The sequence below is a fragment of the Chelmon rostratus genome, chromosome 4 (genome assembly GCF_017976325.1).
Source record: "Chelmon rostratus isolate fCheRos1 chromosome 4, fCheRos1.pri, whole genome shotgun sequence".
Classification (NCBI taxonomy): Eukaryota; Metazoa; Chordata; class Actinopteri; order Chaetodontiformes; family Chaetodontidae; genus Chelmon; species Chelmon rostratus.
The window spans coordinates 1,251,584-1,272,685 of record NC_055661.1 but is presented as its reverse complement, the minus strand read 5'-3'; the positions used below and the strand labels follow the sequence as shown (position 1 = coordinate 1,272,685).

The window sequence follows — 21,102 nt, the reverse complement described above, 5'->3', positions numbered from 1 at the left end:
ACTCTTTCTGCCCTTCCATCTTTCTCCTGCACTGTCCTTTTTTTTTTTCCACACTGCTTGGCCATGTGTATTCCAGACACTGACTAACAATTTGTGTTGGTACCATCAGATTAATAGCAGGTGGGGGGCTGATGGTCTACATCAAGCCTTCTCAAAGTCTGGACCTGAATGGCCCACAGAATATTAATGAATTCAGAAAATGTTTGTATCTAATGTTACTAACCAGTGGAAGAGGTCCAGTACATCCCGAGAGTGATCATCAGTCAGCTTGCCAAGCCCTGGCAACGAGCCAAAAGTCTTCAAATCAGAGTTCACGCACTCCACAGATAGTCATGGAGAATTACAAATCTGATCTATTCGATGCAAGTGGCATCACTTCGATTTTCATTGACCAACTGTATTGAGTCTCAAACTGAGTTGTTTTGTTTGCTTCCAGTTAAAAAGCTACACAAGATTATCTATTTAATTATCTGTATGTGTATGTATATGTACACTGTATTACTGACAGTATATTGGTTACTACCACAAGTACCAAATTTTAATACCCAACACAACATTGAAGTAGAGTAGTCGTAAGTAGAGCACAACCAACGGAAACCAAAACCTGAATGCTGAAAAGTTGAATTTTCAAAATATATTTTTCCAATTTCCCTGAACAGTGTAATTATATATTTTGCTGATTTATAAAAAAGTTTCTGTTCTTTTGTCACTTACACCTTTCATCTTAAGCAATTTCAAATCACAGGGCCAGAATATGTGTAGGTGGACCTCTGTCATTTCATTTATATTCAAGCAGAGTAAATGCATGAAAACACAGCATCAGACTCTGCCACAATATGGAAACAGAAAGGCAAGACGCTTCATTAGTCGCTTATTTCTGAGCTGTTTTTAAGTGTTTTCAAGAAGATTTTCCTTCCAATTATTTTGAAGACCTTCCAGCATTCACTGATTAGCAGTTGTTTTGTTTTGCCAAATCAGAGCTCATTCGTGGTTCATTAAGTGATATTACAAAAGAAATAAGCTGCCAAAGCTGCAGGAGCTGACTCGGTTAAAGAAACACTTTTCCCTAGACTGTTTCAGTACTCCCAAAGCAAATTGCTGTTTGAGTTTATGTATGTATGTTACCTTTCGTACAACCCTGATTCCAAAACAGTTGGGATGCTGTCTAAACCATGAAAACAGAATGCAATAATTTACAAATGAGCTGTGTTTACCAACAGCGGGTTTCCAGAGCCCCTGAAATAATCTCCTTTATACAATCATGTGTTCACAAAGTGTTGAACCTCTCTCCATCCTCACTGTGAACCACTGAGCCTTTCAATCAAGATACTATCACCTGTAACCAATCAACCTGTTTACCTGTGGAATGATCCAAACAGGTGTTTTTGGAGCGTTCCACATCTTTCCCAGTCTTGCTGCTTCTGTCCCATCTTGTTTAAAACATGTTGCTGTATTAAATTCAGAATAAGCAGCAAAATCAATCAAGTAAATGAGGTCAAACACTAAGTATGTTGTCTTTGTTCTATTTTTAATTGAATATGTGTTAAAAAGGATTAGTAAATTCTCAAATTTTGTTCTATTATGATTTACACAGTGCCACAATGGAGGTTGTAGGTTTAATTTTTCAAAATTGGACAAAGGATTATATTAATATTTAAACCATTTTATTTTTAGACCTTTTCAATGTAAGCTGTTAACTACTTTTGAGAAGGAGTTGGTACATTTTCTGACAATTCAAAGTGTTTTTTCACAATGGTAGACTTTTTTTTTTAATTTTTATTTGTAGAGTGTTTCAAAGTGTTGTGAATATGGTTGGTCCTGTCAAGCAACTCCTCAGCAGTTTACTTTTCCAACCAGTCTCCCGACAGAGCCCGTACTTACTTGGCCTCCCCCCAGTCACACCAAGAAAGTTGTCTCACCCGGGGATCTTGATCCCTATACACACATAAACATACTGTTCATAGAGTGCATGTCCAGTTACGCTTAAACAAGAAGCTCCACTGTGTCTGCATTCATTAAAGCCTAATCCCCCAAAGTGGAGACAGATGTGAGGATTAAATAGAGCATAACATGTTTCATGCTTTGAAGCAACAAACTAACAGAATACACTTAACAGTGTTGTTTTTGTTTTAGATGCAGTGTTGACCATACCTTCATCATAAATACACTGTAGATGGTAACCAGCCAGACTATGCTCACATAGAGTAAATCAGCATCTTAAATCAATCATCTGTTTACATACCTCTTCATATCTTTATTATTACTGCCACTGCAGCCATGTACATAAGAGTTTATCCATGTTCATGTACCCTGTTACAGGTTATATGGGTAGATTAGACATATATTAGAACTTAACAAGAGTATGCAGCACACACCCAAAAATGCTTACTTTTGCCGCTAGTGCTGGTAGTTTTAAATGTTTTTAACTTAACACGTGGACAAGGCCCACCAGAACCCACCGTTTGTTTTGGTTGGTGTGACCTCACTTACACTTGCCAGTTCTAATGTCTAAAAGGTTAACCCCAGTTGCAATTTAATGCACGTTTGGTTTCACTTAGCCACAGTTGCAGTTAGTTGATGGGAAAGTGAATGGGCCATGCTTGCCTGCCTCACAGTTGCCACCTTTTAAGTGCCTTAAGCAAGGCACAGATGACTCCCTCATGGCTGCTTAGTGGTCAGTAGATCAGACTGGACATCTGATCTCAGCCCCTATGTAAAAATTTTTTTAATCTGTCCTCTCCGTCATACCTGTCTCTGAGTTTGTTTTGGTGAAGGTAAATTCAGACTGGCTTAGCTGGAAACACGATGCTCTAAATCCTCTTACGTGCTCTGTCCTTAATCAGTTCATCTAAGCACATGTGGGCTGCACAGACTTGGACAGATATTGTGTTTCTTCTTTGTTCTTACTTGTTATAACATGTCTTTCATATCAACAGGTTCACCAAACTGGCGCCCATGTTCCTTGATCCAAATTACAAACGATTCTCCAAGATTGGTGATTATTCACCTCCGTTTGGTGTAAAATCACAAGGTATGATTACACATTCTCATCTTTGCAAATTAATTAATACAGATCAACCCAATGTAAAGGGGCAATACATTCCTCACCAGTTAAGCCACTAACTGCAAAAATCCCCTAGTCCCTTGACCATGACTAAAGACAAAAGAGTTTTACCAGTTTTGAATGGACACATTTGAAAGCGGTGAAAAGACTGCTGTCATACTATCCTTCTGGCTTCTCCTCCGATCTCTCTCCAAGGATTCTATCTTTTTTGTGTCTTTGTAGTCTTGACACAGACTTACAAATGAGGATAACAGGGTTCCCTTTTGAACTCCTGGAAGCATTGATGTAGCACACTGTTGTTCACATGAAAAGTGACTGAAGCAGCTGTGTGGAGAATGAAAAAAAGAGAAGCTCAAACTCTGCCTGCTTTCACAGCTCCTAACACTTGATCAGTCACTGCATGAATTGGGCATTGGGGTCAGATTCAGAGAGTTACAAAAATTGTGGGGTTTCAGATGCTGTTTGACAATCTGACAAGCACTTCATTTGCAGCATTCTGAGGCATTTACACACTCATTCTCACACCCTGGTGCCCAGTTAATCATCCCTGAGTGAACTGGTCACCAATATACCTGTGTCTTTATGTATTTTAACTGAAGTTCTAACAGATTTTTGCCATAGCAACAAAGTTATCACCTCAGTCTTAGCCAGTGGGAGAGGTGGTTTACTTTGCTACGTCAAATTAACTCTAAGTCTTAATATTTATGCAACAGACAGGCTTAATTAAAGTAGTCTATCCTGACAGTTTAAGACCAATCGAAGGGCAAGACTTGACTACTGAAAGTTAACAGCAACGAAGGATGTAGTATGAGGACAATAGGCCATTCAAACTTAGCAAAAATGCAAATGCAAAAAGTGGTTCACGTATTTAGAACTCATCCTTTGCTGTTCAGGAGTTTTTGAAACTGATTGATTTCACTTCCTGGGTAGATTTCTTTGAGCAGCCAGATATTAAAATTACAATTTTTAGACAGAGCCAAGCCTAGATGTTTTGCTCTGTTTTCAGTCTTTATGCTAACCAATTTCCTGACTCCAGCTCTGTATTTAAGACACTGACATGAAAATGACAGCATCCTCTCATCTCAGTCTCAGAAAGAAAGCAAATTAACGTCTTTCTTAAAAAGTGGAGATTTTTCTTTAACTAAACCTCAACCATTCACATTCACACTAGAGTAGCTGATCATATTCAATTTTGGAGTACCTTGCTGCTCAAACCCCAACTGTATATTTTTTTTTGGAACAATTAAATCTCATAGACCATTGAATGGATTCACAGAGTGATGTAGGTATTTCATAAGCCTAGTGTGGACATAATGAGAGCTTAATGAATCAAACTTGACAACAGGGTTTTTATTCCAAAACTGGTACCTAACTGTGACATAACCTCTCTCTCATTTGGCTTTCACCAGGCAGAGAATGTGTTGTTTAAAAAGGCTGTTCCCTCAGCTGGCTGTTTCTGTACAGTGTCTCACACACAACACTCCCTGGAAGGAGCTAGTGGAGTGCCTATGAGCCCCTACCTTTATTGGACACCCAACTTTACTAGTTGCATAACATTGTAACAGGAAGAATTGTCAACCCCCCCAGCTGCTGGCCCTGGCCCTCTCATTTATCACAGCTAGTCTAGTTGTGCATCATAGCTGGGTGGAATGTGGAGAGAAGAATTATTTCACATCAATCTTTATTTCACTTTGTTTTCTATTTCTGTCCACTTCTCTCTCCCGTATCTGCAGAGAAGATGATAGATATTCTTCTGGCAGCCACTAAGAGCTATGGTCTTGGGGAAGAAGTTGACAGGTAAGTTGGTGCAAGTTGCCCTGTCATGCTCTGATCCACACACTCCAGTCATCACAATATCTACTTCTTGCAAAAATCTGTATTTAAAATTATAGTTATAAAATTATAAAAAAATTATTTTGAATTTGTAAACCATTGATGGGGACAGCTGTAATGCCAGTCCATTAAATGAAATGTGTCGCAAAACTCTTCTCTACAATGCTTTAATCACCAAGGGTCTGGGGTTATGGCCCTCAGCTCATCCTTACACTCCATAGCACTACTCAAACAAATGGATACATAATCCATAGCGGGTCTCATCTCCTTCACCTCCACTAAGCGAGCAATAGTGTCTGCTGGGTCGCTTCTGGCCTGTTTACACTGTCACATTTGAACATAAGGTTGAAACAAGGAATACAAGAGCAAAATGCAGACTACAAATGTGGAGCTGGTGCTGTTCAAATTATGTATTTCTAGATGGCAATGATCAAAAGGCTTATGGGAGAAGGCAGTCCAAACACAAACAAATCCAACATGTTGCAGGCAAGAAACGGCAAAGTCTAGGAAAAACAAAGCAATAGTCCGATAACACTGGAAAGGGGCTGGAAAGCTTGACACAGAAGGTCCAAAAGATGAACTGGCACTAACTGAGGGAAAACAAGTGAGGGAAAATAACTAAGCCTGAACCTGGATAACCCAACCATCAGTTTACCTGAAACTCCCCTCACTAAAATTCATATCACAAATGTGATCCACTGTACAATAATGTCTTCAAATGTTTTTTCAATGTCTTCTGAAATATCAGTAATTGGCTCTGCGAGGGTTCTTGGAGACAAACTGACATTTTGGAACAATTTTAAGTTGTCTGATGCTCGTAGTACTTCTTAGTTTTTCCTTCACACTTTCTTCGTCTGAATGAGGTTTCAGCTTCTGAGCTATTGGCTCACTTACCACAGAACTTGCCTGCATAACACTGTGGCCTTGTCAAAGCTACTTGTTGCATCCAAACTGTGCAGAAGAGCTTTAACTTGATCCAAGTGCATTCAACCTGGCAGCTCATCCAGTTTAGCATGTTTAGAGCTGTTATGATGCTCAAGGTTGTGTTTCATCACCGTGACTGCATCCTCACAAACTAAGCTAAATGGCTTGCCTTTTGTTTCAGCAAAAAATAATCAGCCTGAAATCATCCTGAAAAGCTTGACACTCTGCATCGACTTTCCTTTTCTAGACAGCTGCCAGGTTCAATGTTATTAATAACGTTGAACCTGATGGGTTCCCTTCCTTCAAAATAGCACTTCTTCATAAAGAAGACTTTCGACAACCTAAAAACATAAAAAACATTCAAAAATACAGAGCAATCCTCTCAGCCATCTGACTATACCTACTCAAGCTTTTGTGGGAGGCCTTTCAAACTTTTGAATGGTTGTTTCTTTGAATGGCTCTTTGTGGCTTTTGAAAATGGACCAAATGGTTCAGTTTCCATATATTCTCTAAAAACCAAAATGTCAAGTGTTACATATTCTAAACAAAATTTCTGTGGTTGAATAGTAAGTCTGTTCATTTGGCCTGAAACTGATCCCAGATCAGTTATGCAAGTAATTACATTGTTAAATTCCACTTTGGGTTGAAGTTTTTGTCTTTATATGGGGCTCATCAGTTTCACACTGTGTACTGACCCTGTTTCGTCAGCCAGCTAAGACAATTAGGAATGTGTTTATTTTTCCACCCAGAATGAAGCAGCACAGCACAGACTAAACACAAGTCACAAGCTGTACAGAGTCTACAATATGACTTTAGAATCATAATATTCAACGAAGTGTGACACATTGACTTCTGCTGTTAATGCCTCAGAGAGTACTTTACTTGAGAATAAATACTGAGTGAAGAAGCGAACCTGAAAGAACTGTGGCATTATTAGTCCTCAGAACCCGTCGTTTCAACTTTAGAATGTATTGAATTTTTGTTACCACTAACACTGATCAACAGAAAAATTGCTTTAATGTGACCCTCCAATGCGATCAGTGATACAGGCAATTGTTTTATAAGGCAGTAGCAATGAATTTTCTCTAATTGTGCAGAGTTTTTCATTTTCATTTACTTTTTTTTTCAAGTTCTCACCTCCACTGGTTAAAATCGGGGAATTCACACCTCTTTTGATGTCTAGTTCTATTTTATCAGAAAAATAAAAAAAGACACACCTGTCCTTCAATTAAACATATGGAATAAATGTTTGACGTGCTGTTGTACCATATTATAATGGTGCATTTGTGTGTGTGTGTGTGTGTGTGTGTGTGTGTGTGTGTGTGTGTGTGTGTGTGTGTTACAGTATGAACTGTAAGACGTGCATCATAGTAGGGAATGGAGGAATCCTCACCAACAAGTCTCTGGGACAGAAGATTGACGAGTTTGATGTGGTGGTCAGGTACATGTCGACACAGCATGTACTTTACTGCTGCTTTTTCTGTTCCTTGAACTAAGGGTGTTAGTATGAAAGACTAGATGTGTCATAGTGATTTTGATAAAAGAGTCAATGAAATAAACAAATCAACTAGTAAATGAATACGCTGACAGTTAAATAAATATTTGAGTTATTTGATAACCCTGTCACCTTCCTGTCAGCTTGAACCAGCCTGTTCATCATTCTGACTTCTGTAATAAACAAAGAATTTTTGCCCACCAGAACTGCCCCTCACTACATGTTTTTCCCAGCATTCTCTGTGAACCCTAGAGACTGTGTGAGCTTGAAAATCCCAGGAGATCAGCCATTTCTGATTCTCAAACCACCCTGTCTCGCACCAACAATCATCCACAGTCAGAGCCAATTAGATTTCGCCCTTATTCTGATGTTTGGCTGCATGCTTTTATGCTATTGCTGCCACACGATTGGCTGACTATTTGCATCAGCAAGCAGGTGTACAGATTGAATGTATATCTAAATAAATCAGTTTAGCTGAAATACATAAATGTCCATTACTATAAAACTTCATTCCAATTCTATTCTATGTGTTTTAATGTATTCAGAGTATATTCATTTTGCATTTTTTTCAGGATGACACTTGCAGTCAGTCAACCTTTTAGGGCAGGATCAACAATGATGATTGGTTGCTCTGTCTCTTTGAGATGCAGAAAAACAGGTCTGGTCAGTCAAATACTGTATTGCCGATGAAAGCACAGAGAGGAGTCTTGACACAATTTCATGTGTATTGCGGATATTTATGTTTTACACAGTGTCCTAACTTTTTAGGAATCAGAGTTCTATTGGTGTGACTTGATAGTTGTCAATTTGTAGTGTCTGCATCTCTAATAGGCTATGAAATAAATAAAAGAGGCCTTCACATATATCATACATACACATCTTTTCAAATAGATACTCTATAAAACATACAGAACAGAGTTGGAATCGAGTTTTATAATAATAAACATGTATTTATCTTAGTGGTTACTAATTTGTTTGATATATATTTTTGTATTTCTTTTATTATTACTTATTTATTTCATTGTCTATTTATATATTAATTTGTTGTTTTTCTATTTTATTAAGTATGACCCATCTAGTCTTTGATAAGGATAAACAGAGGTAGTTGTATGTTGTACAAATTACGAAGCACTTAACTACTGTTACCGTATTGATTCCAAGTTCATTCTGTTGTTGATCACAACCTCTCTGTATCAGCTGGTCTCATATGTAATTGGGATTGAAGGACTGTTTTTTGGGGTTGTTTTTGCAGTTTTTCCAGTCATCAGTGATTATGAAGATCAAAAACTCTTTCACTGATTTTTTTTTCCAAGAGAAACCTTGCAAGGAAGGCAACGTGAAGACATTGTTACAACAATGAATACAATACAAACAACTTACTTTATCTAAGACAACTGTCAGCATACTATAAAAGAGCGTGAGAACTCTGACACCTTGTAATGTGATCTGATTTATCATCATAAGATTTATATTTGGTAATTTTACAAATGTACACAGATTAAAATGAAAAAAATTTACCTGTTTTGGTTAGTTTGGACAGCGCATTTTATGATTGATTGATTGTGCAGCTGTGTGCTACAGGTTAAATGAGGCCCCAGTGAAAGGCTTTGAGAAAGATGTCGGCTCCAAGACCACTATGAGGATCACGTATCCAGAGGGTGCCATCCAGAAGACAGAACGCTATGAGACTCAGTCCCTGTTTGTCCTCTCTGCCTTTAAAGCTCTGGACTTCAAGTGGCTTCGACACATGGTCTTCAAACAGAGGCTGGTAAGGCTGCTGAAAACTCTTTGTTTTGCCACTGCACCAGCGAGTGCAGCTGTTGCCAGACACTTGATGATAGGGGTGAATCCAATTGTTTTTATGCACATTTTTGATTTGTGAATTGAAAACCCTTAGTGGAAACACCAGGTAAACATCACAAATATCAAAAAATTCATAAAACAGAAGATGTGATAAAGGCTGATGAAACATCCAGTGTTATTTTTAGGAGAGGGCAACTACTCATGGCGCACAGCTCCTGGGGAGCCTCCTCTCTCCTCGTCTCCTGCAAGACATATTCAGGGGATTGGAATACCCTAGATCAGTGGTCCCTAATCCCCGGGCCACGGACAGAGACATTAGAGACATTATCAAGTCAAATGTTTATTTTGTCCAATACTATTTTATGTCAGCCCCAGCTGTACATTGTGTTTCTGCTACTTCAGCTCTTCACAAAGCACCCATTTCTCCACCTCACCACAAAGACAATAAAAAATAGAGTTGCATTGGGGTTGTATGTAACTGCAATGCCCCTGGTCCAAATCTTGACAGGGTTACTTGTTGTATATTGCCCCCTCCTTCTATCAGCATAACAGCTGATTAAAACCCCACATTGTCCACCTGGAGAGGAGGAGAGGAGACCAAATTATTCATTCAAAAAGACACAAATGATGGGAAGCAACAATAGAAGTTCTGATGTTGCTTGAATAGTTATATAATGTTGCTACGCTCTCTTGAATATATTCCCACCCATAGGTTGATAAAAAAGCATATATTTATAGATCAAATAATAATTAGAACAAACTTTACTTTTGTAGCACCTTTCATACAAAGAATACAGCTCAAAGTGTTTCATTCCAAAGAATTCTCATGCACCAATCGCTTCACATAAAGGAGACATAGAATGAACATAAAAACAGAGACAGAACATGAATGTAAAATAAGAGTGAAAATAAAACCTACTTGATTATGATAGTAAAAATAAGGTAGAATAATGACAAATAAAGAGAATGCATAACACAAAATGGAAAATAAACATAGTAACATAGCTGTGGAAACATACACTGTGCTCTCCAATGATGTCACCAAGTGGCAGCATATATGGTAAGAATAGTTATGGACCAAGGCAGCTCCCTTGTGCAACCCCAAAACAGATCAAACAGTCATATTTCTCAGACACGATCTCAGAGTCTGAGCAGTTCATACAAACCACCACTTGCATTCCTGCATGCACATCAACCATTTGTTTCTACCTGCGTGCTGGAGGTGGAGTCCATGTTGCCGGCGGGGCGTGTGGCAGGTCCGGGCGGGGCAATGGCTGGTGGGGCATCCTTAACAACTGCAAACCACAGACTCAAAGCTGTCGCTCTGGTCACTCTGTTGCATGTTGATGCATAAACAGAGACCTTTATGTTCGAGTGCACTCACACTGAGATTCGACCTCCGTGGAGGTGGCGAGGAGCATGCCGTCAGGGGGCTTTGAGTGGTCCTCGGATGCAGCGCCTGCCAGCAGAAAAGAAACATTTAAAAACACATACACACACACAACTCATGAGCTGCATGTAGACGGAGGTGGGGGGTTTACTCGATGGAGGCTGCGGTGCTGTCTGCCAAGCCGGAACAGGAGCAGCAACAGCAGCAGCTGCTGCGACCTCTTTGTCCTGGCCCAGCACGTACACCTGCAACGCGTGCATCCGGGACCCAGCCTTCACATTCTGCTTCCTCAGCCACGCAGGTAGCTACAGCCACAACAACAAGGAAACAAAGCAAAGTGTTTGTCACACATTACTACCCCGTCACTTGCCATACTTCCGTTTGACTCTTGCTGCTGGGGGTCTCTTAATTAATAATAATAAAAGATTTTATTTATAACGCACTTTACATTTGAACATAAATCTCAAAGTGCACAGTACAGGCAACAATAACAATAAAAGCAACAATGACGATAAAAACAACAATAACAGTAAAAACAAGCAACACAGCAAAACAACAATAAAAAGCAATAAAAAACAGTCAACAGATAAAATCAGATAAAATCAGTCAGGATAAGCTTTCAGAAAATGGAAGGAAGCATCCACCGACTGTGGAGCCCTGAGGTGGTCGGGAGGGCGTTCCACAGACAGGGAGCAGCAGCCTCGAAGGCCCTGTCGCCCATAGTCTTGAGCCGAATCCTGGGCAGGCACAGACAGTGCAGTTGGCCTGACCGGGTTCTGGTGAGGTAGGTAGGGGCTGTACCGTGCAGACAGTGATGGGTGTGAAGGAGGATTTTGAATTTGATGCAGAGGTGAACGGGGAGCCAGTGCAGAGTGCGAAGGATGGGGGTGATGTGCTCATGTTTCCGCACTTACAGCGACCAATGCGTGGTCTGTGCCCTGAACCCCACCTGCATCTCGTCCAGACCCCTCACTGACTGTGAGCCCTCGCACATCCTACGCCACTGGATGGCCGCCGTCATCTCCAGGAACAACTGGGCGTAGGAGACGAGGGCATCCTTGTTGGCAGCGACATTAGTGGTGAACCGACTGGCCACCAGAAACAACACAAAACCATTAGAACATATGCTGAGAATTCATGCTGAAAATTAACAGCACTTGCTGTGTCTGACTGCTTGGCTGCTTAAATGTTAATTAGGATGACTTTGCTTATGTTTTGGAAAGCTTCCCACTGGTGAATATTGTGGTGTCCTGTCAAAAATCTTCATGGAGTGGGTTCATACTTTCTCTGTCGTTAAAAGACAGACAGACAGACAGACTGACAGACTGACTTCATCCCATGCTGGGAAATTGCAGTGCAGCAGCAGCATTACACACAGTGAAATTAGTGAAAATTTGTGAAATAGGACTATAAAGAACAAACTATACATAATAAAATATCAAAATAGTGAGCAGTAAAAATTATATACATAATAATAAAATATCAAAAATGGCAAACAGTAGTAATAAAAACAAAAAAGAGTATATACAGCAAATGGCAGTGTACCGTGACTGTAAGTAATGACCTGAGATTTTTTTGTTTGTTTGTTTGTTTTTAGCTGTTATTGTACAGTGTAATGGCATGTGGCAGCAAAGATTTCCTGTATCTGTCCCTTCGACATCGGAGCTGTAGCAGCCTGTGGGAGAAGGTGCTCGGCTGTCTGTCCACTGTGTGATGGAGAGGGTGCTGATCATTGTCCATGATGGATAACAGTTTATTCAGCGTCCTCCTCTCCACCACAGTCTCAAAAGACTCAAGTCTGAGTCCAAGTACAGAGCCAGCCTTCTTGATGATCTTATCAAGTCTGGTAGTGTCGCTGGCTCTGATGCTGCTGCCCCAACATACAACAGCGAAGAAGATGGCGCTGGCAACAACAGACTGGTAGAAGATCAGAGAGAAGGTGAAGGATCTCAGCTTCCTCAGGAAGTAGAGTCTGCTCATCCCCTTCTTGTTCACAGTCTCTGTGTTGGATTTCCAGTCCAGTCTGTTGTCAATCACCACTCCAATGTATTTGTAGTCCTCCACCACCTCCCCTCTGATCCGTAGTGGCTGTGAAGGCGTCTTCTTCCGCCTGAAGTCGATCACCATCTCTCTGGTCTTGCTGATGTTCAGCCTCAGGTGGTTCTGTTCGGACCACTCAACAAAGTTGTCTATCACTGTCCTGTACTCCCCCTCCTCTCCCTCTCTTATACACCCGACAACAGCTGAGTCATCAGAGAACTTCTGCAGGTGACATGACTCAGAGTTGTACTTAAAGTCAGTGGTGTATAAGGTGAAGAGGAAGGGAGAAAGCACAGTCCCCTGTGGAGCTCCTGTATCATTGACCACCACATCAGACAGGCCGCTGCCCAGATGGACAAACTGTGGCCAACCTGTCGAGTAGTCAGTAATCCAGGAGATCACTGCGTCGTTAACACCCATCCCTTTTGCAGCTTCTCACCCAATAGCAGAGGTTGAATGGTGTTGAAAGCACTGGAGAAATCAAAGAATGTGATCCTCACAGTGTCTCCCCCACGGTCAAGATGCATATGAGCTTGTTGCAGCAGGTAAATGACAGCGTCGTCACCAACTGCTCCAGGTCAGTGAAGGAGAGCTGGACAGCATAGCATTCCCTTGGAGCCCTTACCTTCACCAGTCACCACCAATGTCCCTAATGGTCTCTTCCTGGCGAATAAAAAACCGCCTTCAACATGCCCTTGGGGCACTTCGAACATCTGCTCATGCCTTTTGGAGTCACTAATGCCTGAGTAGTTTTCTAAAATCCATGTACCTGTATGGCATCCTGATTTTTTCCAGAAATTAGGAGGAACACACACGACAGGTAAGACAGATGCTCCAGAGGTTGTTGGAAAATTAGTTTTTCGTCAGAGCAGTGGAGGAATGGCCAATTCCCACGAACTGCAAGCAACTGCAACCTTTTCTTGGTTTTGCAAACCACTTAATCTGGGAATAGAGTAAAGTGGTATCCCCACTAACTAAGTTAACCTCTCCTGCTCTTCCATTCAGCTGCTCCTCTGAAGCAGCTACAGCATTTTCCAAGCACGAGACTCTGTTCACCTCGGCTCCCATTCTCATCCAAGCTGACCCAGCCCTGCAGCTTGTGGTAGAAGTGGACACTTCTGGTACGGGGTTGGGGCTGTGTTATCACAGCATTCTGGTTCTGACCAAAAGCTCCACCCTTGTGCCTTCTTTTCCAGAAAACTGTCTCTTGTCGAGAACAATGATGTAGGCGACAGGGAGCTATTGGTTGTGAAGTTGCACTAAAGGAGTGGCGACATTGGTTGGAGAGTTGAGAACAACCATTTGTGGTTTGGACTGGCCACAATAACCTGGCATACCTTCAGGCAGCTAAGAGGTTAAACTCCGGCCAGGCTCGATGGTCACTGTTTTTCAGCCGCTTTCACTTCGTCCTCACCGTCTGGGGTCCCATACAGTAAAGTCTGATGCACTCTCACAACAACATGACATGGATGATTGCAACTTGGGACCCGAGACCATCCTGCCCCTGTTCTGCATGGTGGCTGCTGTCACATTGAAAATCGAGGCCAACACCAAGAGAGCTCAACGCCACCAACCCAATCCAAAAATGGACCACCTAACCGCCTGTTTGTTCCCACTTCTGCCCGCCCCCAGGGTCTGCAATGGGCTCATACTTCCCATTTCACCTGCCACCCCGGAGTAAATCGAACCCTAAAAGTCATCCAAAGGCAGTTTTGGTGGCCAAAAAAGGGAGCAGACACACAGACAATACGTTGCCGCCTGCTCTGTCTGCGCCCAAGGGAAACCTCACATCAGGCACCAGCTGGTCTTCTCAGACCTTTACCCGTGCCGGATCACCTGTGGTCCCATATTGCCCTGGACTTCATAACTGGATTACCCCTGTCTCAAGGTAACACAGTGATTCTTACCATTGTGGATAGGTTTTCTAAGTCTGCCCATTTCATTGCTCTAGCTCTAACTCTAACTCCCCCCAGCCAAAGAAACTGTGGAGGTTCCCATTCAGCATATTTTTCGGCTACATGGGATCCTTGCAGACATTGTCTCCAACCAGGGTCTGCAATTCACTTCCCAAGGATGGAGGGAGTTCTGCCAAGCTTGGGTATGAGTTAGTCTGTCTTCTGGCTTTCATCTGCAGACTAATGGCCAAACGGAAAGGGCCAACCAGGATGTGGAAGTGGCATTGAGGTGCTCATCTGCTACTAATCTATCCTTTTGGTCCACTCACCATCCATAGATAGAACATGCTCACAACTCCCTCACAAGTCTGCCACAGGTCTCACTTGTTTGAACAATCCCTGGGATAACCCCCCGTTCGCAGCCTAAGAAGAGGACGTCTTGGTACCATCGGTCCAGCTTCACCTCTGCCATTGTTGTAAGATCTGGAAATGGGCTCAGACAGCGCTCCTCAGATCCGCGGAAGAGAACAAGCGTATCGCAGATCGTCACCGCAGAGAGGCTCCCAAATATGCAAAAGGTCAGAAGGTTTGGCTCTCTTCTCAAAACATTCCACTAAAAACGGACTCTAAGAAACTGCCCCCCTGCTTTGTGGGTCCCTTTGACTCAATTAATCCCATGGCCATTAAACTGAGACTCTCACCTACCATGAAGATTCACCCTGTTTTTCATGTTTCCTGACTGAAACCTGTCACTTTAAGCCAGCTAGTTTATTGTTCACACTCGTCTCCTGTCTGCTCAGTCTGAACTCAGCATTAGATTCCGTTAAAAACCCTTATAAAACGTAACAACTGATGGGCTTAACCCACTTGCGACTACTGTTGTATCAGCTCTAGGATCTGTGACCCCATTTACACCTTGTATTAAAATAGGATCTGAATTCAAATGTGTTATCTGGATAATAAACAATCTGATATTGCCTTGTTCTCTTGTTTGTTCTCTTCATTCTCATGAAGAGGTCACATATCTGTCCTACAGAGCTAAACTTGTCCATTACTAACTTGATGTCGTGGCAGATCAGCCCCAACTCTGGCAACTGTAGACATAACACAGTCATAGGTGAATAGTGTGTAGAGCTTACCTACAAGTATGAGAAATATGTTATTCACAGTCTTCAGCCAGTTACACTTAAATACTACAACAGCCTCAATGAGTCTGCCTAAATGTTTTACTTGTATGAGTTGCTTTTTAAAGTGTTATTGTTCATCATCTGTGATGTGAAAATACCAGTTCCCACACACACACTTCTAGGGGCCACTACTACTATTCAGTGCCTGTGGAAGACAAAGGAGTGAGGTTCTGTATGTAGAGGTTTCTGTCTTGATCAGAGTGATGCTATTCACTGAACATACTCACTTTTAGATACCTGGGATTGTAGTACAGAGGGACAATTACATGTGCATGTATGAAGGTAATAATTCCAATAATAATACCTGCATATCAATATTTTCCCTCTGTTTAGGCCTTTAAGTTTTTATTATAAGCGTCAACATCAACCCAGCATGCCAAGGCTGCCTCCTCTGCTGTCACATCTGCCTTTGTGTGTTCAACAACTAGGTTTGGGTACAGTGTTTATGTTTGTGCATGCTTGAGTGGTAATGTAACACATTCCTGCAGCCAGAGTCACAACATGCCTACTTTGTACTCCTGCTCCATTCTTCCTCCCTGACAGGAGAGCAAATGGGGCCAAATGCTCATAGACCTCCAGATACGTATTAATGGGAAGATAAAAAGAAGTTCTGTAATGACTGCTGCTGTCTCTGTGTAGTAGACTCATCACTCTTTTGGTCTTGTTGAACAATACAAACACATAGTCAATTTATGATCATAGGGTGCTGTCAGAGAGTGATGCTTCTTTTGCCTCACAATCTTTTCACCAGACAGACACAGATTTACAGCTAATGTAAAAGCAATGGTCAGCAGTGGCTTGAAAGGATACTTAAAAGGAAGTGCAAGCTGACAATAAGAAAGATTAAGGAGAGATTATAGGTTTGTAGATTTTTAAGTGACAGTGACAGATCTAAAAAGTATATGTATTTGTTCAACTCATTTATGTCAATGTAAGGAGAGTAAATATAGCACAATAAATTCAACAACAAAACAAACTGCAGCCTCCGAAATTATCATAATGTTAATTCACCACCTCTCTAAGTTTGAACAAGCATAACCTTCATGAAGGCAGGATTTAGTAGTGAGTTGCTGAATTGGCCTGCAGTTAGTTTTAGCAAGGTTGACTTAATAAAGTGGCAAAGGACTCTATATGCAATGAGATTCTGAATGGCCTTCTTAGGATTCATTAACTAAAAAACATGAGTACAAAAAAAGAAAAAGAATGATTACTATAATGTGTGATAGGAGGCACCATTGTGTCATTGTTGCTAAGGTAACAGACTCTTATTACCATAGAATCTTTGATATCCAGCGTGCATGCCTATTCAGCTCCCAGCCAAAGGGTGTAAGTGGGAAGACTTCAGCTCTGATGCATATCAGTGGGTTTGAATGTAGGATATCTGCTTGGTCGAGTGAGGCATGTAGCAGCGTTTTCTCTTCGCAGTTCAACTGCAACAGCTGAGCTGACCACCAAACGTCACCTGATGGAACAGCTCTATAATTATTTTATAAAAGGACTACTACTGAATGCTGCATTGTTTTTGTGTTGAAATTGAACATGGTTCAATCACTCACTGCCAAAGACAATTCATCCCAATTATTTGCACATGCTTAGTTCATAGCTGACTACTTTTATGTTATTTAATGAAAGAAGGAAAGCAGCAGATGCACTTTTAGTTAAAAACAAATTTTAGATGAATAGAAAATGCAGTACACACTAATTTTTTAATGATGGGAATTTTTTAAAGAAATAAATATCGTATCCTGGACTTAATACTAAGGTTTTAATCGTAACATGAGTTTTTAGTATCATTACCTCTCTAGTATTATTATTATTATTACTTGTATACAGTAGACCTTGTGTCAGTGTATCCATAATCCAATAGCTGTCACTGATTTCATGAAAGCAGGCAGGGTTTGAACTCCTCTCTCAAGTGCTCTTTTTATTCTTCACACAACTACTTCTGTCCTTTTTGCTTTGAGAGACCACAAAAAAAATCCATCCTTCCTCCCACCCTGGACCCCCTCTCAGTTTGCATATCATGCCAGCCTACTGATGACACAGTGTTCTCTGCCCTCTAATAACCATCGCCCACCCTGACATGAAAGGCTCTTATGTAAGAATGCTGTTCATAGATTTTAGTTCAGCATTCAGTGCCATCAGTTAGAGCCCTGCTGGTTACTCCCAGGCCACAGTTTGTGACTCAGGGTGATTTTTGGCATTTACAGCCAACATACTATGGAACAGTCTGTAAAGTGAACTCAGACGCACCAAGTCTCTGAATCTTTCAAATCTTTTCTTGAAAGTTATCATTTTGTCAAAGCTTTTGGAAACGTTTGTTATGTGTTTTATTTATACTATTTTTATTCCTATTTATTTGATATTCACTTCATTTTATTGTCTTTACTTCCTCTGTGCTCATATCCTTGGCCTTTTTCTCATTTTATCTGCCTTATCTTGTTTTATTTTTTCTTTTGTAAAGCGATTTGTAACATTGTGAGGAAAAATGCTATATAAATAGTGCTATATAAATGCTATATAATGTTTATATAAAGTTTGTTATTATTATTCAGTAGTTGTTGAGACATTTTACAGTGAACCAGAAAAGTTAATGCTCATGGTACCACAAGAGGGAAAATCAGGTGATCACAAGTCATTAGTATGCAGCCTGGGAACCATGATTTTCTATACAAAATTTTTGTCAGTCTGCCCAGAATATGTAGAAATATTTGACTGGATGTTTGACAATATTGTTGACACACAAATTACTTATTAAATATCTCAACATCTATCAAAGTCATTGTTCCCAGAGTATTATTCCCACTGACTTTGCTGATCCTTTTCATCCAGTGCCACCCTGACATTGACCTTTTTGATTTTGGATGGACTGCCGTTAAGTTTTGTCCAGATATCCAGGGTGTCCATACAGTACGATGGATTTTGTTGACACGGCAACCAGTGTGACTGTAGACGGTAAATCTTGTTCATGACATAAATCCTGACTGTCCTAGTTCAGGTTCAGGTTATGTGAAGCCTCAGGTTATACTTTATTCAGTAATAAGCAATTGAAAGTGAATGACATTGGAGGCTATGGTAGCTCTACTTCATAACACCATATATATATATATATATATATATATATATATATATATATATATATATATATATAGAGAGAGAGAGAGAGAGAGAGAGAGAGAGAGAGAGAGAGAGAGAGAGAGAGAGACTAATGTCGCTTGATGTGGATTTAAGTGTATGTAAACATGTTCAGTGATACTGTTATTAAAGGGATGTGAGAATTGCCAGTCATTTGATCCTGTCTGCTATGTGCAGATGACTGTTGTGTTCTCCCAGTGCTGCCAGCGAAGTACAGGTGTTGGGTTTCCAGCTCAGACAGAAAAGCAAAATGGTCTTATTCAGACAGGATTTCCAGCTTATCTGTCAATGAGGATCTTACAGTCTAACAGGGTAACAATGCTATGCTAGTTAGCTAATAGCTCATATCGTTGCTGTTTGGTTTCTCACTGCCCTTCCCTTCAACATACCTGAGCCACCTCAGGGGCAGGTATCCCAGTAACTGCTCATAAAGAGCCATCAGGACTGCCGGGCAGGCTGCTGATAATTAGTGTAATGACCCCGGGTATGCTGATACAGGGGCTTCCTCCTCTGACTGGCTTTGTTTGCTCCACTTGTTTTTCATCAGTGTTGAAATGGTGTTGACCTCTCCCCCCAGGCTCCAGCTCAGGGTATTGCTTTCACTGGACTGCTTAAGCACCATCATATTTTCCACCTTACATCTCACCCCACCAGGTGATAGTTGTAAAAAACTGACCACTATTTACTGTGTCAGTAGTAAGAGTAATTATCCAGCATTAACATTCAGATTACTACTATTACTACCAGTACTACCACTTTCTTTAAGAAACGAAAATTGTGTATATTGTAACTGTTGTAGGATTGAGAAACAAACCTAGAAGAGAGAAACAGACAATTGTTAACAGCATGATTGGGGTCATTGGGAAACAGTGTCGGTGTTATCTTTCAGGTGAATGCTTCCAACTTTTCAGCACTTGAAGCTGCATTAATTGGATTTTGACCAGAAGAACCCAATGAAAGCTGACAGCCACATAGCCCAGACAAATTATGAGTATGTAATGGCTAACATGTTCGCAAACAGTGCCCAATTTACACACTGCACAGAACAACATTATCATCCCACTGGTAAGATCAGCATTTACTCTGCTTTAGCTTTGGTTTGGTCTCCATCAGCTCCTCTGAAAAACATCTGGCTTTTTATCTGCTAAATGTTCCACTGTGTCTGCTGTTTGGTGCACAAGTAGTGCACAGTGGGTTTATGAGAGCTTTTTCACTGAAAACAGCTGCCTGCTACTGCTTGAAACCAGGCTGTTAAACCAAAACAGTGACCTGAGTGATATGTAGCTTTCTGTGGGTCAGGAGCCTAACTCTAGACAGACAGCGTTAGCACACTGGGGCACAAATTACAACCAAGACCCGCATGGTTGCAAGTGAATTTCTAGAAGCAACACATCTATTGACTACCTCACAACCTTACCTTCACTAATTTTTTAATGGAGATCAGTTGGTATATATATATCCTCAAATGTCCACATCCAACCCTGCCATGGTGTCAGTTACTTTATTGTAAAAAATTTCAGTAGCAAGCAAAGTATAACAAAATTATAGGCTTATTCTACACATACCATTCAATTTAATCAAATGAATATTTACTTATTTTCTCTCTTCATGTCATATACAGATGCAATAATGATTTGTGGGTAATATGTTGTCGTCCAATCTTAAATCTATATGTAATGCAACTATTTAGAGTAAAATACACAAGGTACTCCAGTCTGGTGTCTGGTGTGGTATTTTAAAGCGGGATCCTTTAATGTTTTGTATTGTAAATTTTTTGCCGTGTTTTAGTCTCTCTCTCTCTAAAACACTCACATACATGCTGCAGCAGCTGTGCACACAGGCGCCGTATCCAAGTTAACATCCCTCTGCTGAAGCTGCTCAGACCACAAGTTTCAATCCTGAAACTGTGAACTCCATTCTTTTTCTACACAGTGCAGCCAAACAGCAGCTAAAAACAGACAGTACAGACCTCCACATGTGGACTGATGTTCTGTTATAATTCACTGTTACGATATGAAGGGAAAAGAGGGAGAAAACGAGAGTAAGAAGAGGAGAGATACAGACTTAATGTCTCTGATGAAGGATTACTTGTTTTGCTGTTGTTCAGCAATGAATAGCAAATTTGTAACAATTTGTGTAGTTATTAAATTTACACCTTCAAACAGCAGCACTGTGACAGGATCTGCTCCAGTAACAGGATCAGCCTGTTGCAGAGCAGGAAGCAGATGCAGCCCCATCCTTGCTGATATTTGTGCTGCTGTAATGCATCAAGTTGGTGATTTGCAGGTCGGATCGGGTGCAGGTGTTGATATGTTGAACATTCTGTTGGTTGGGCA

The 21,102-nt window shown here is 40.8% G+C and overlaps 1 protein-coding gene across 1 annotated transcript in view; it reads left to right on the top strand.

The window, feature by feature from the left end:
• The window catches only part of st3gal3a (ST3 beta-galactoside alpha-2,3-sialyltransferase 3a), a 52,577-nt gene that overhangs the window by 14,599 nt on the left and 16,876 nt on the right, over nt 1–21,102 (top strand). Inside the window, exons 6-9 of the mRNA XM_041934970.1 lie at nt 2,937–3,031; nt 4,798–4,861; nt 7,167–7,262; nt 8,898–9,084. Coding sequence (XP_041790904.1) covers nt 2,937–3,031; nt 4,798–4,861; nt 7,167–7,262; nt 8,898–9,084 — 442 coding nt within the window. The remainder of the gene's footprint in view (nt 1–2,936; nt 3,032–4,797; nt 4,862–7,166; nt 7,263–8,897; nt 9,085–21,102) is intronic.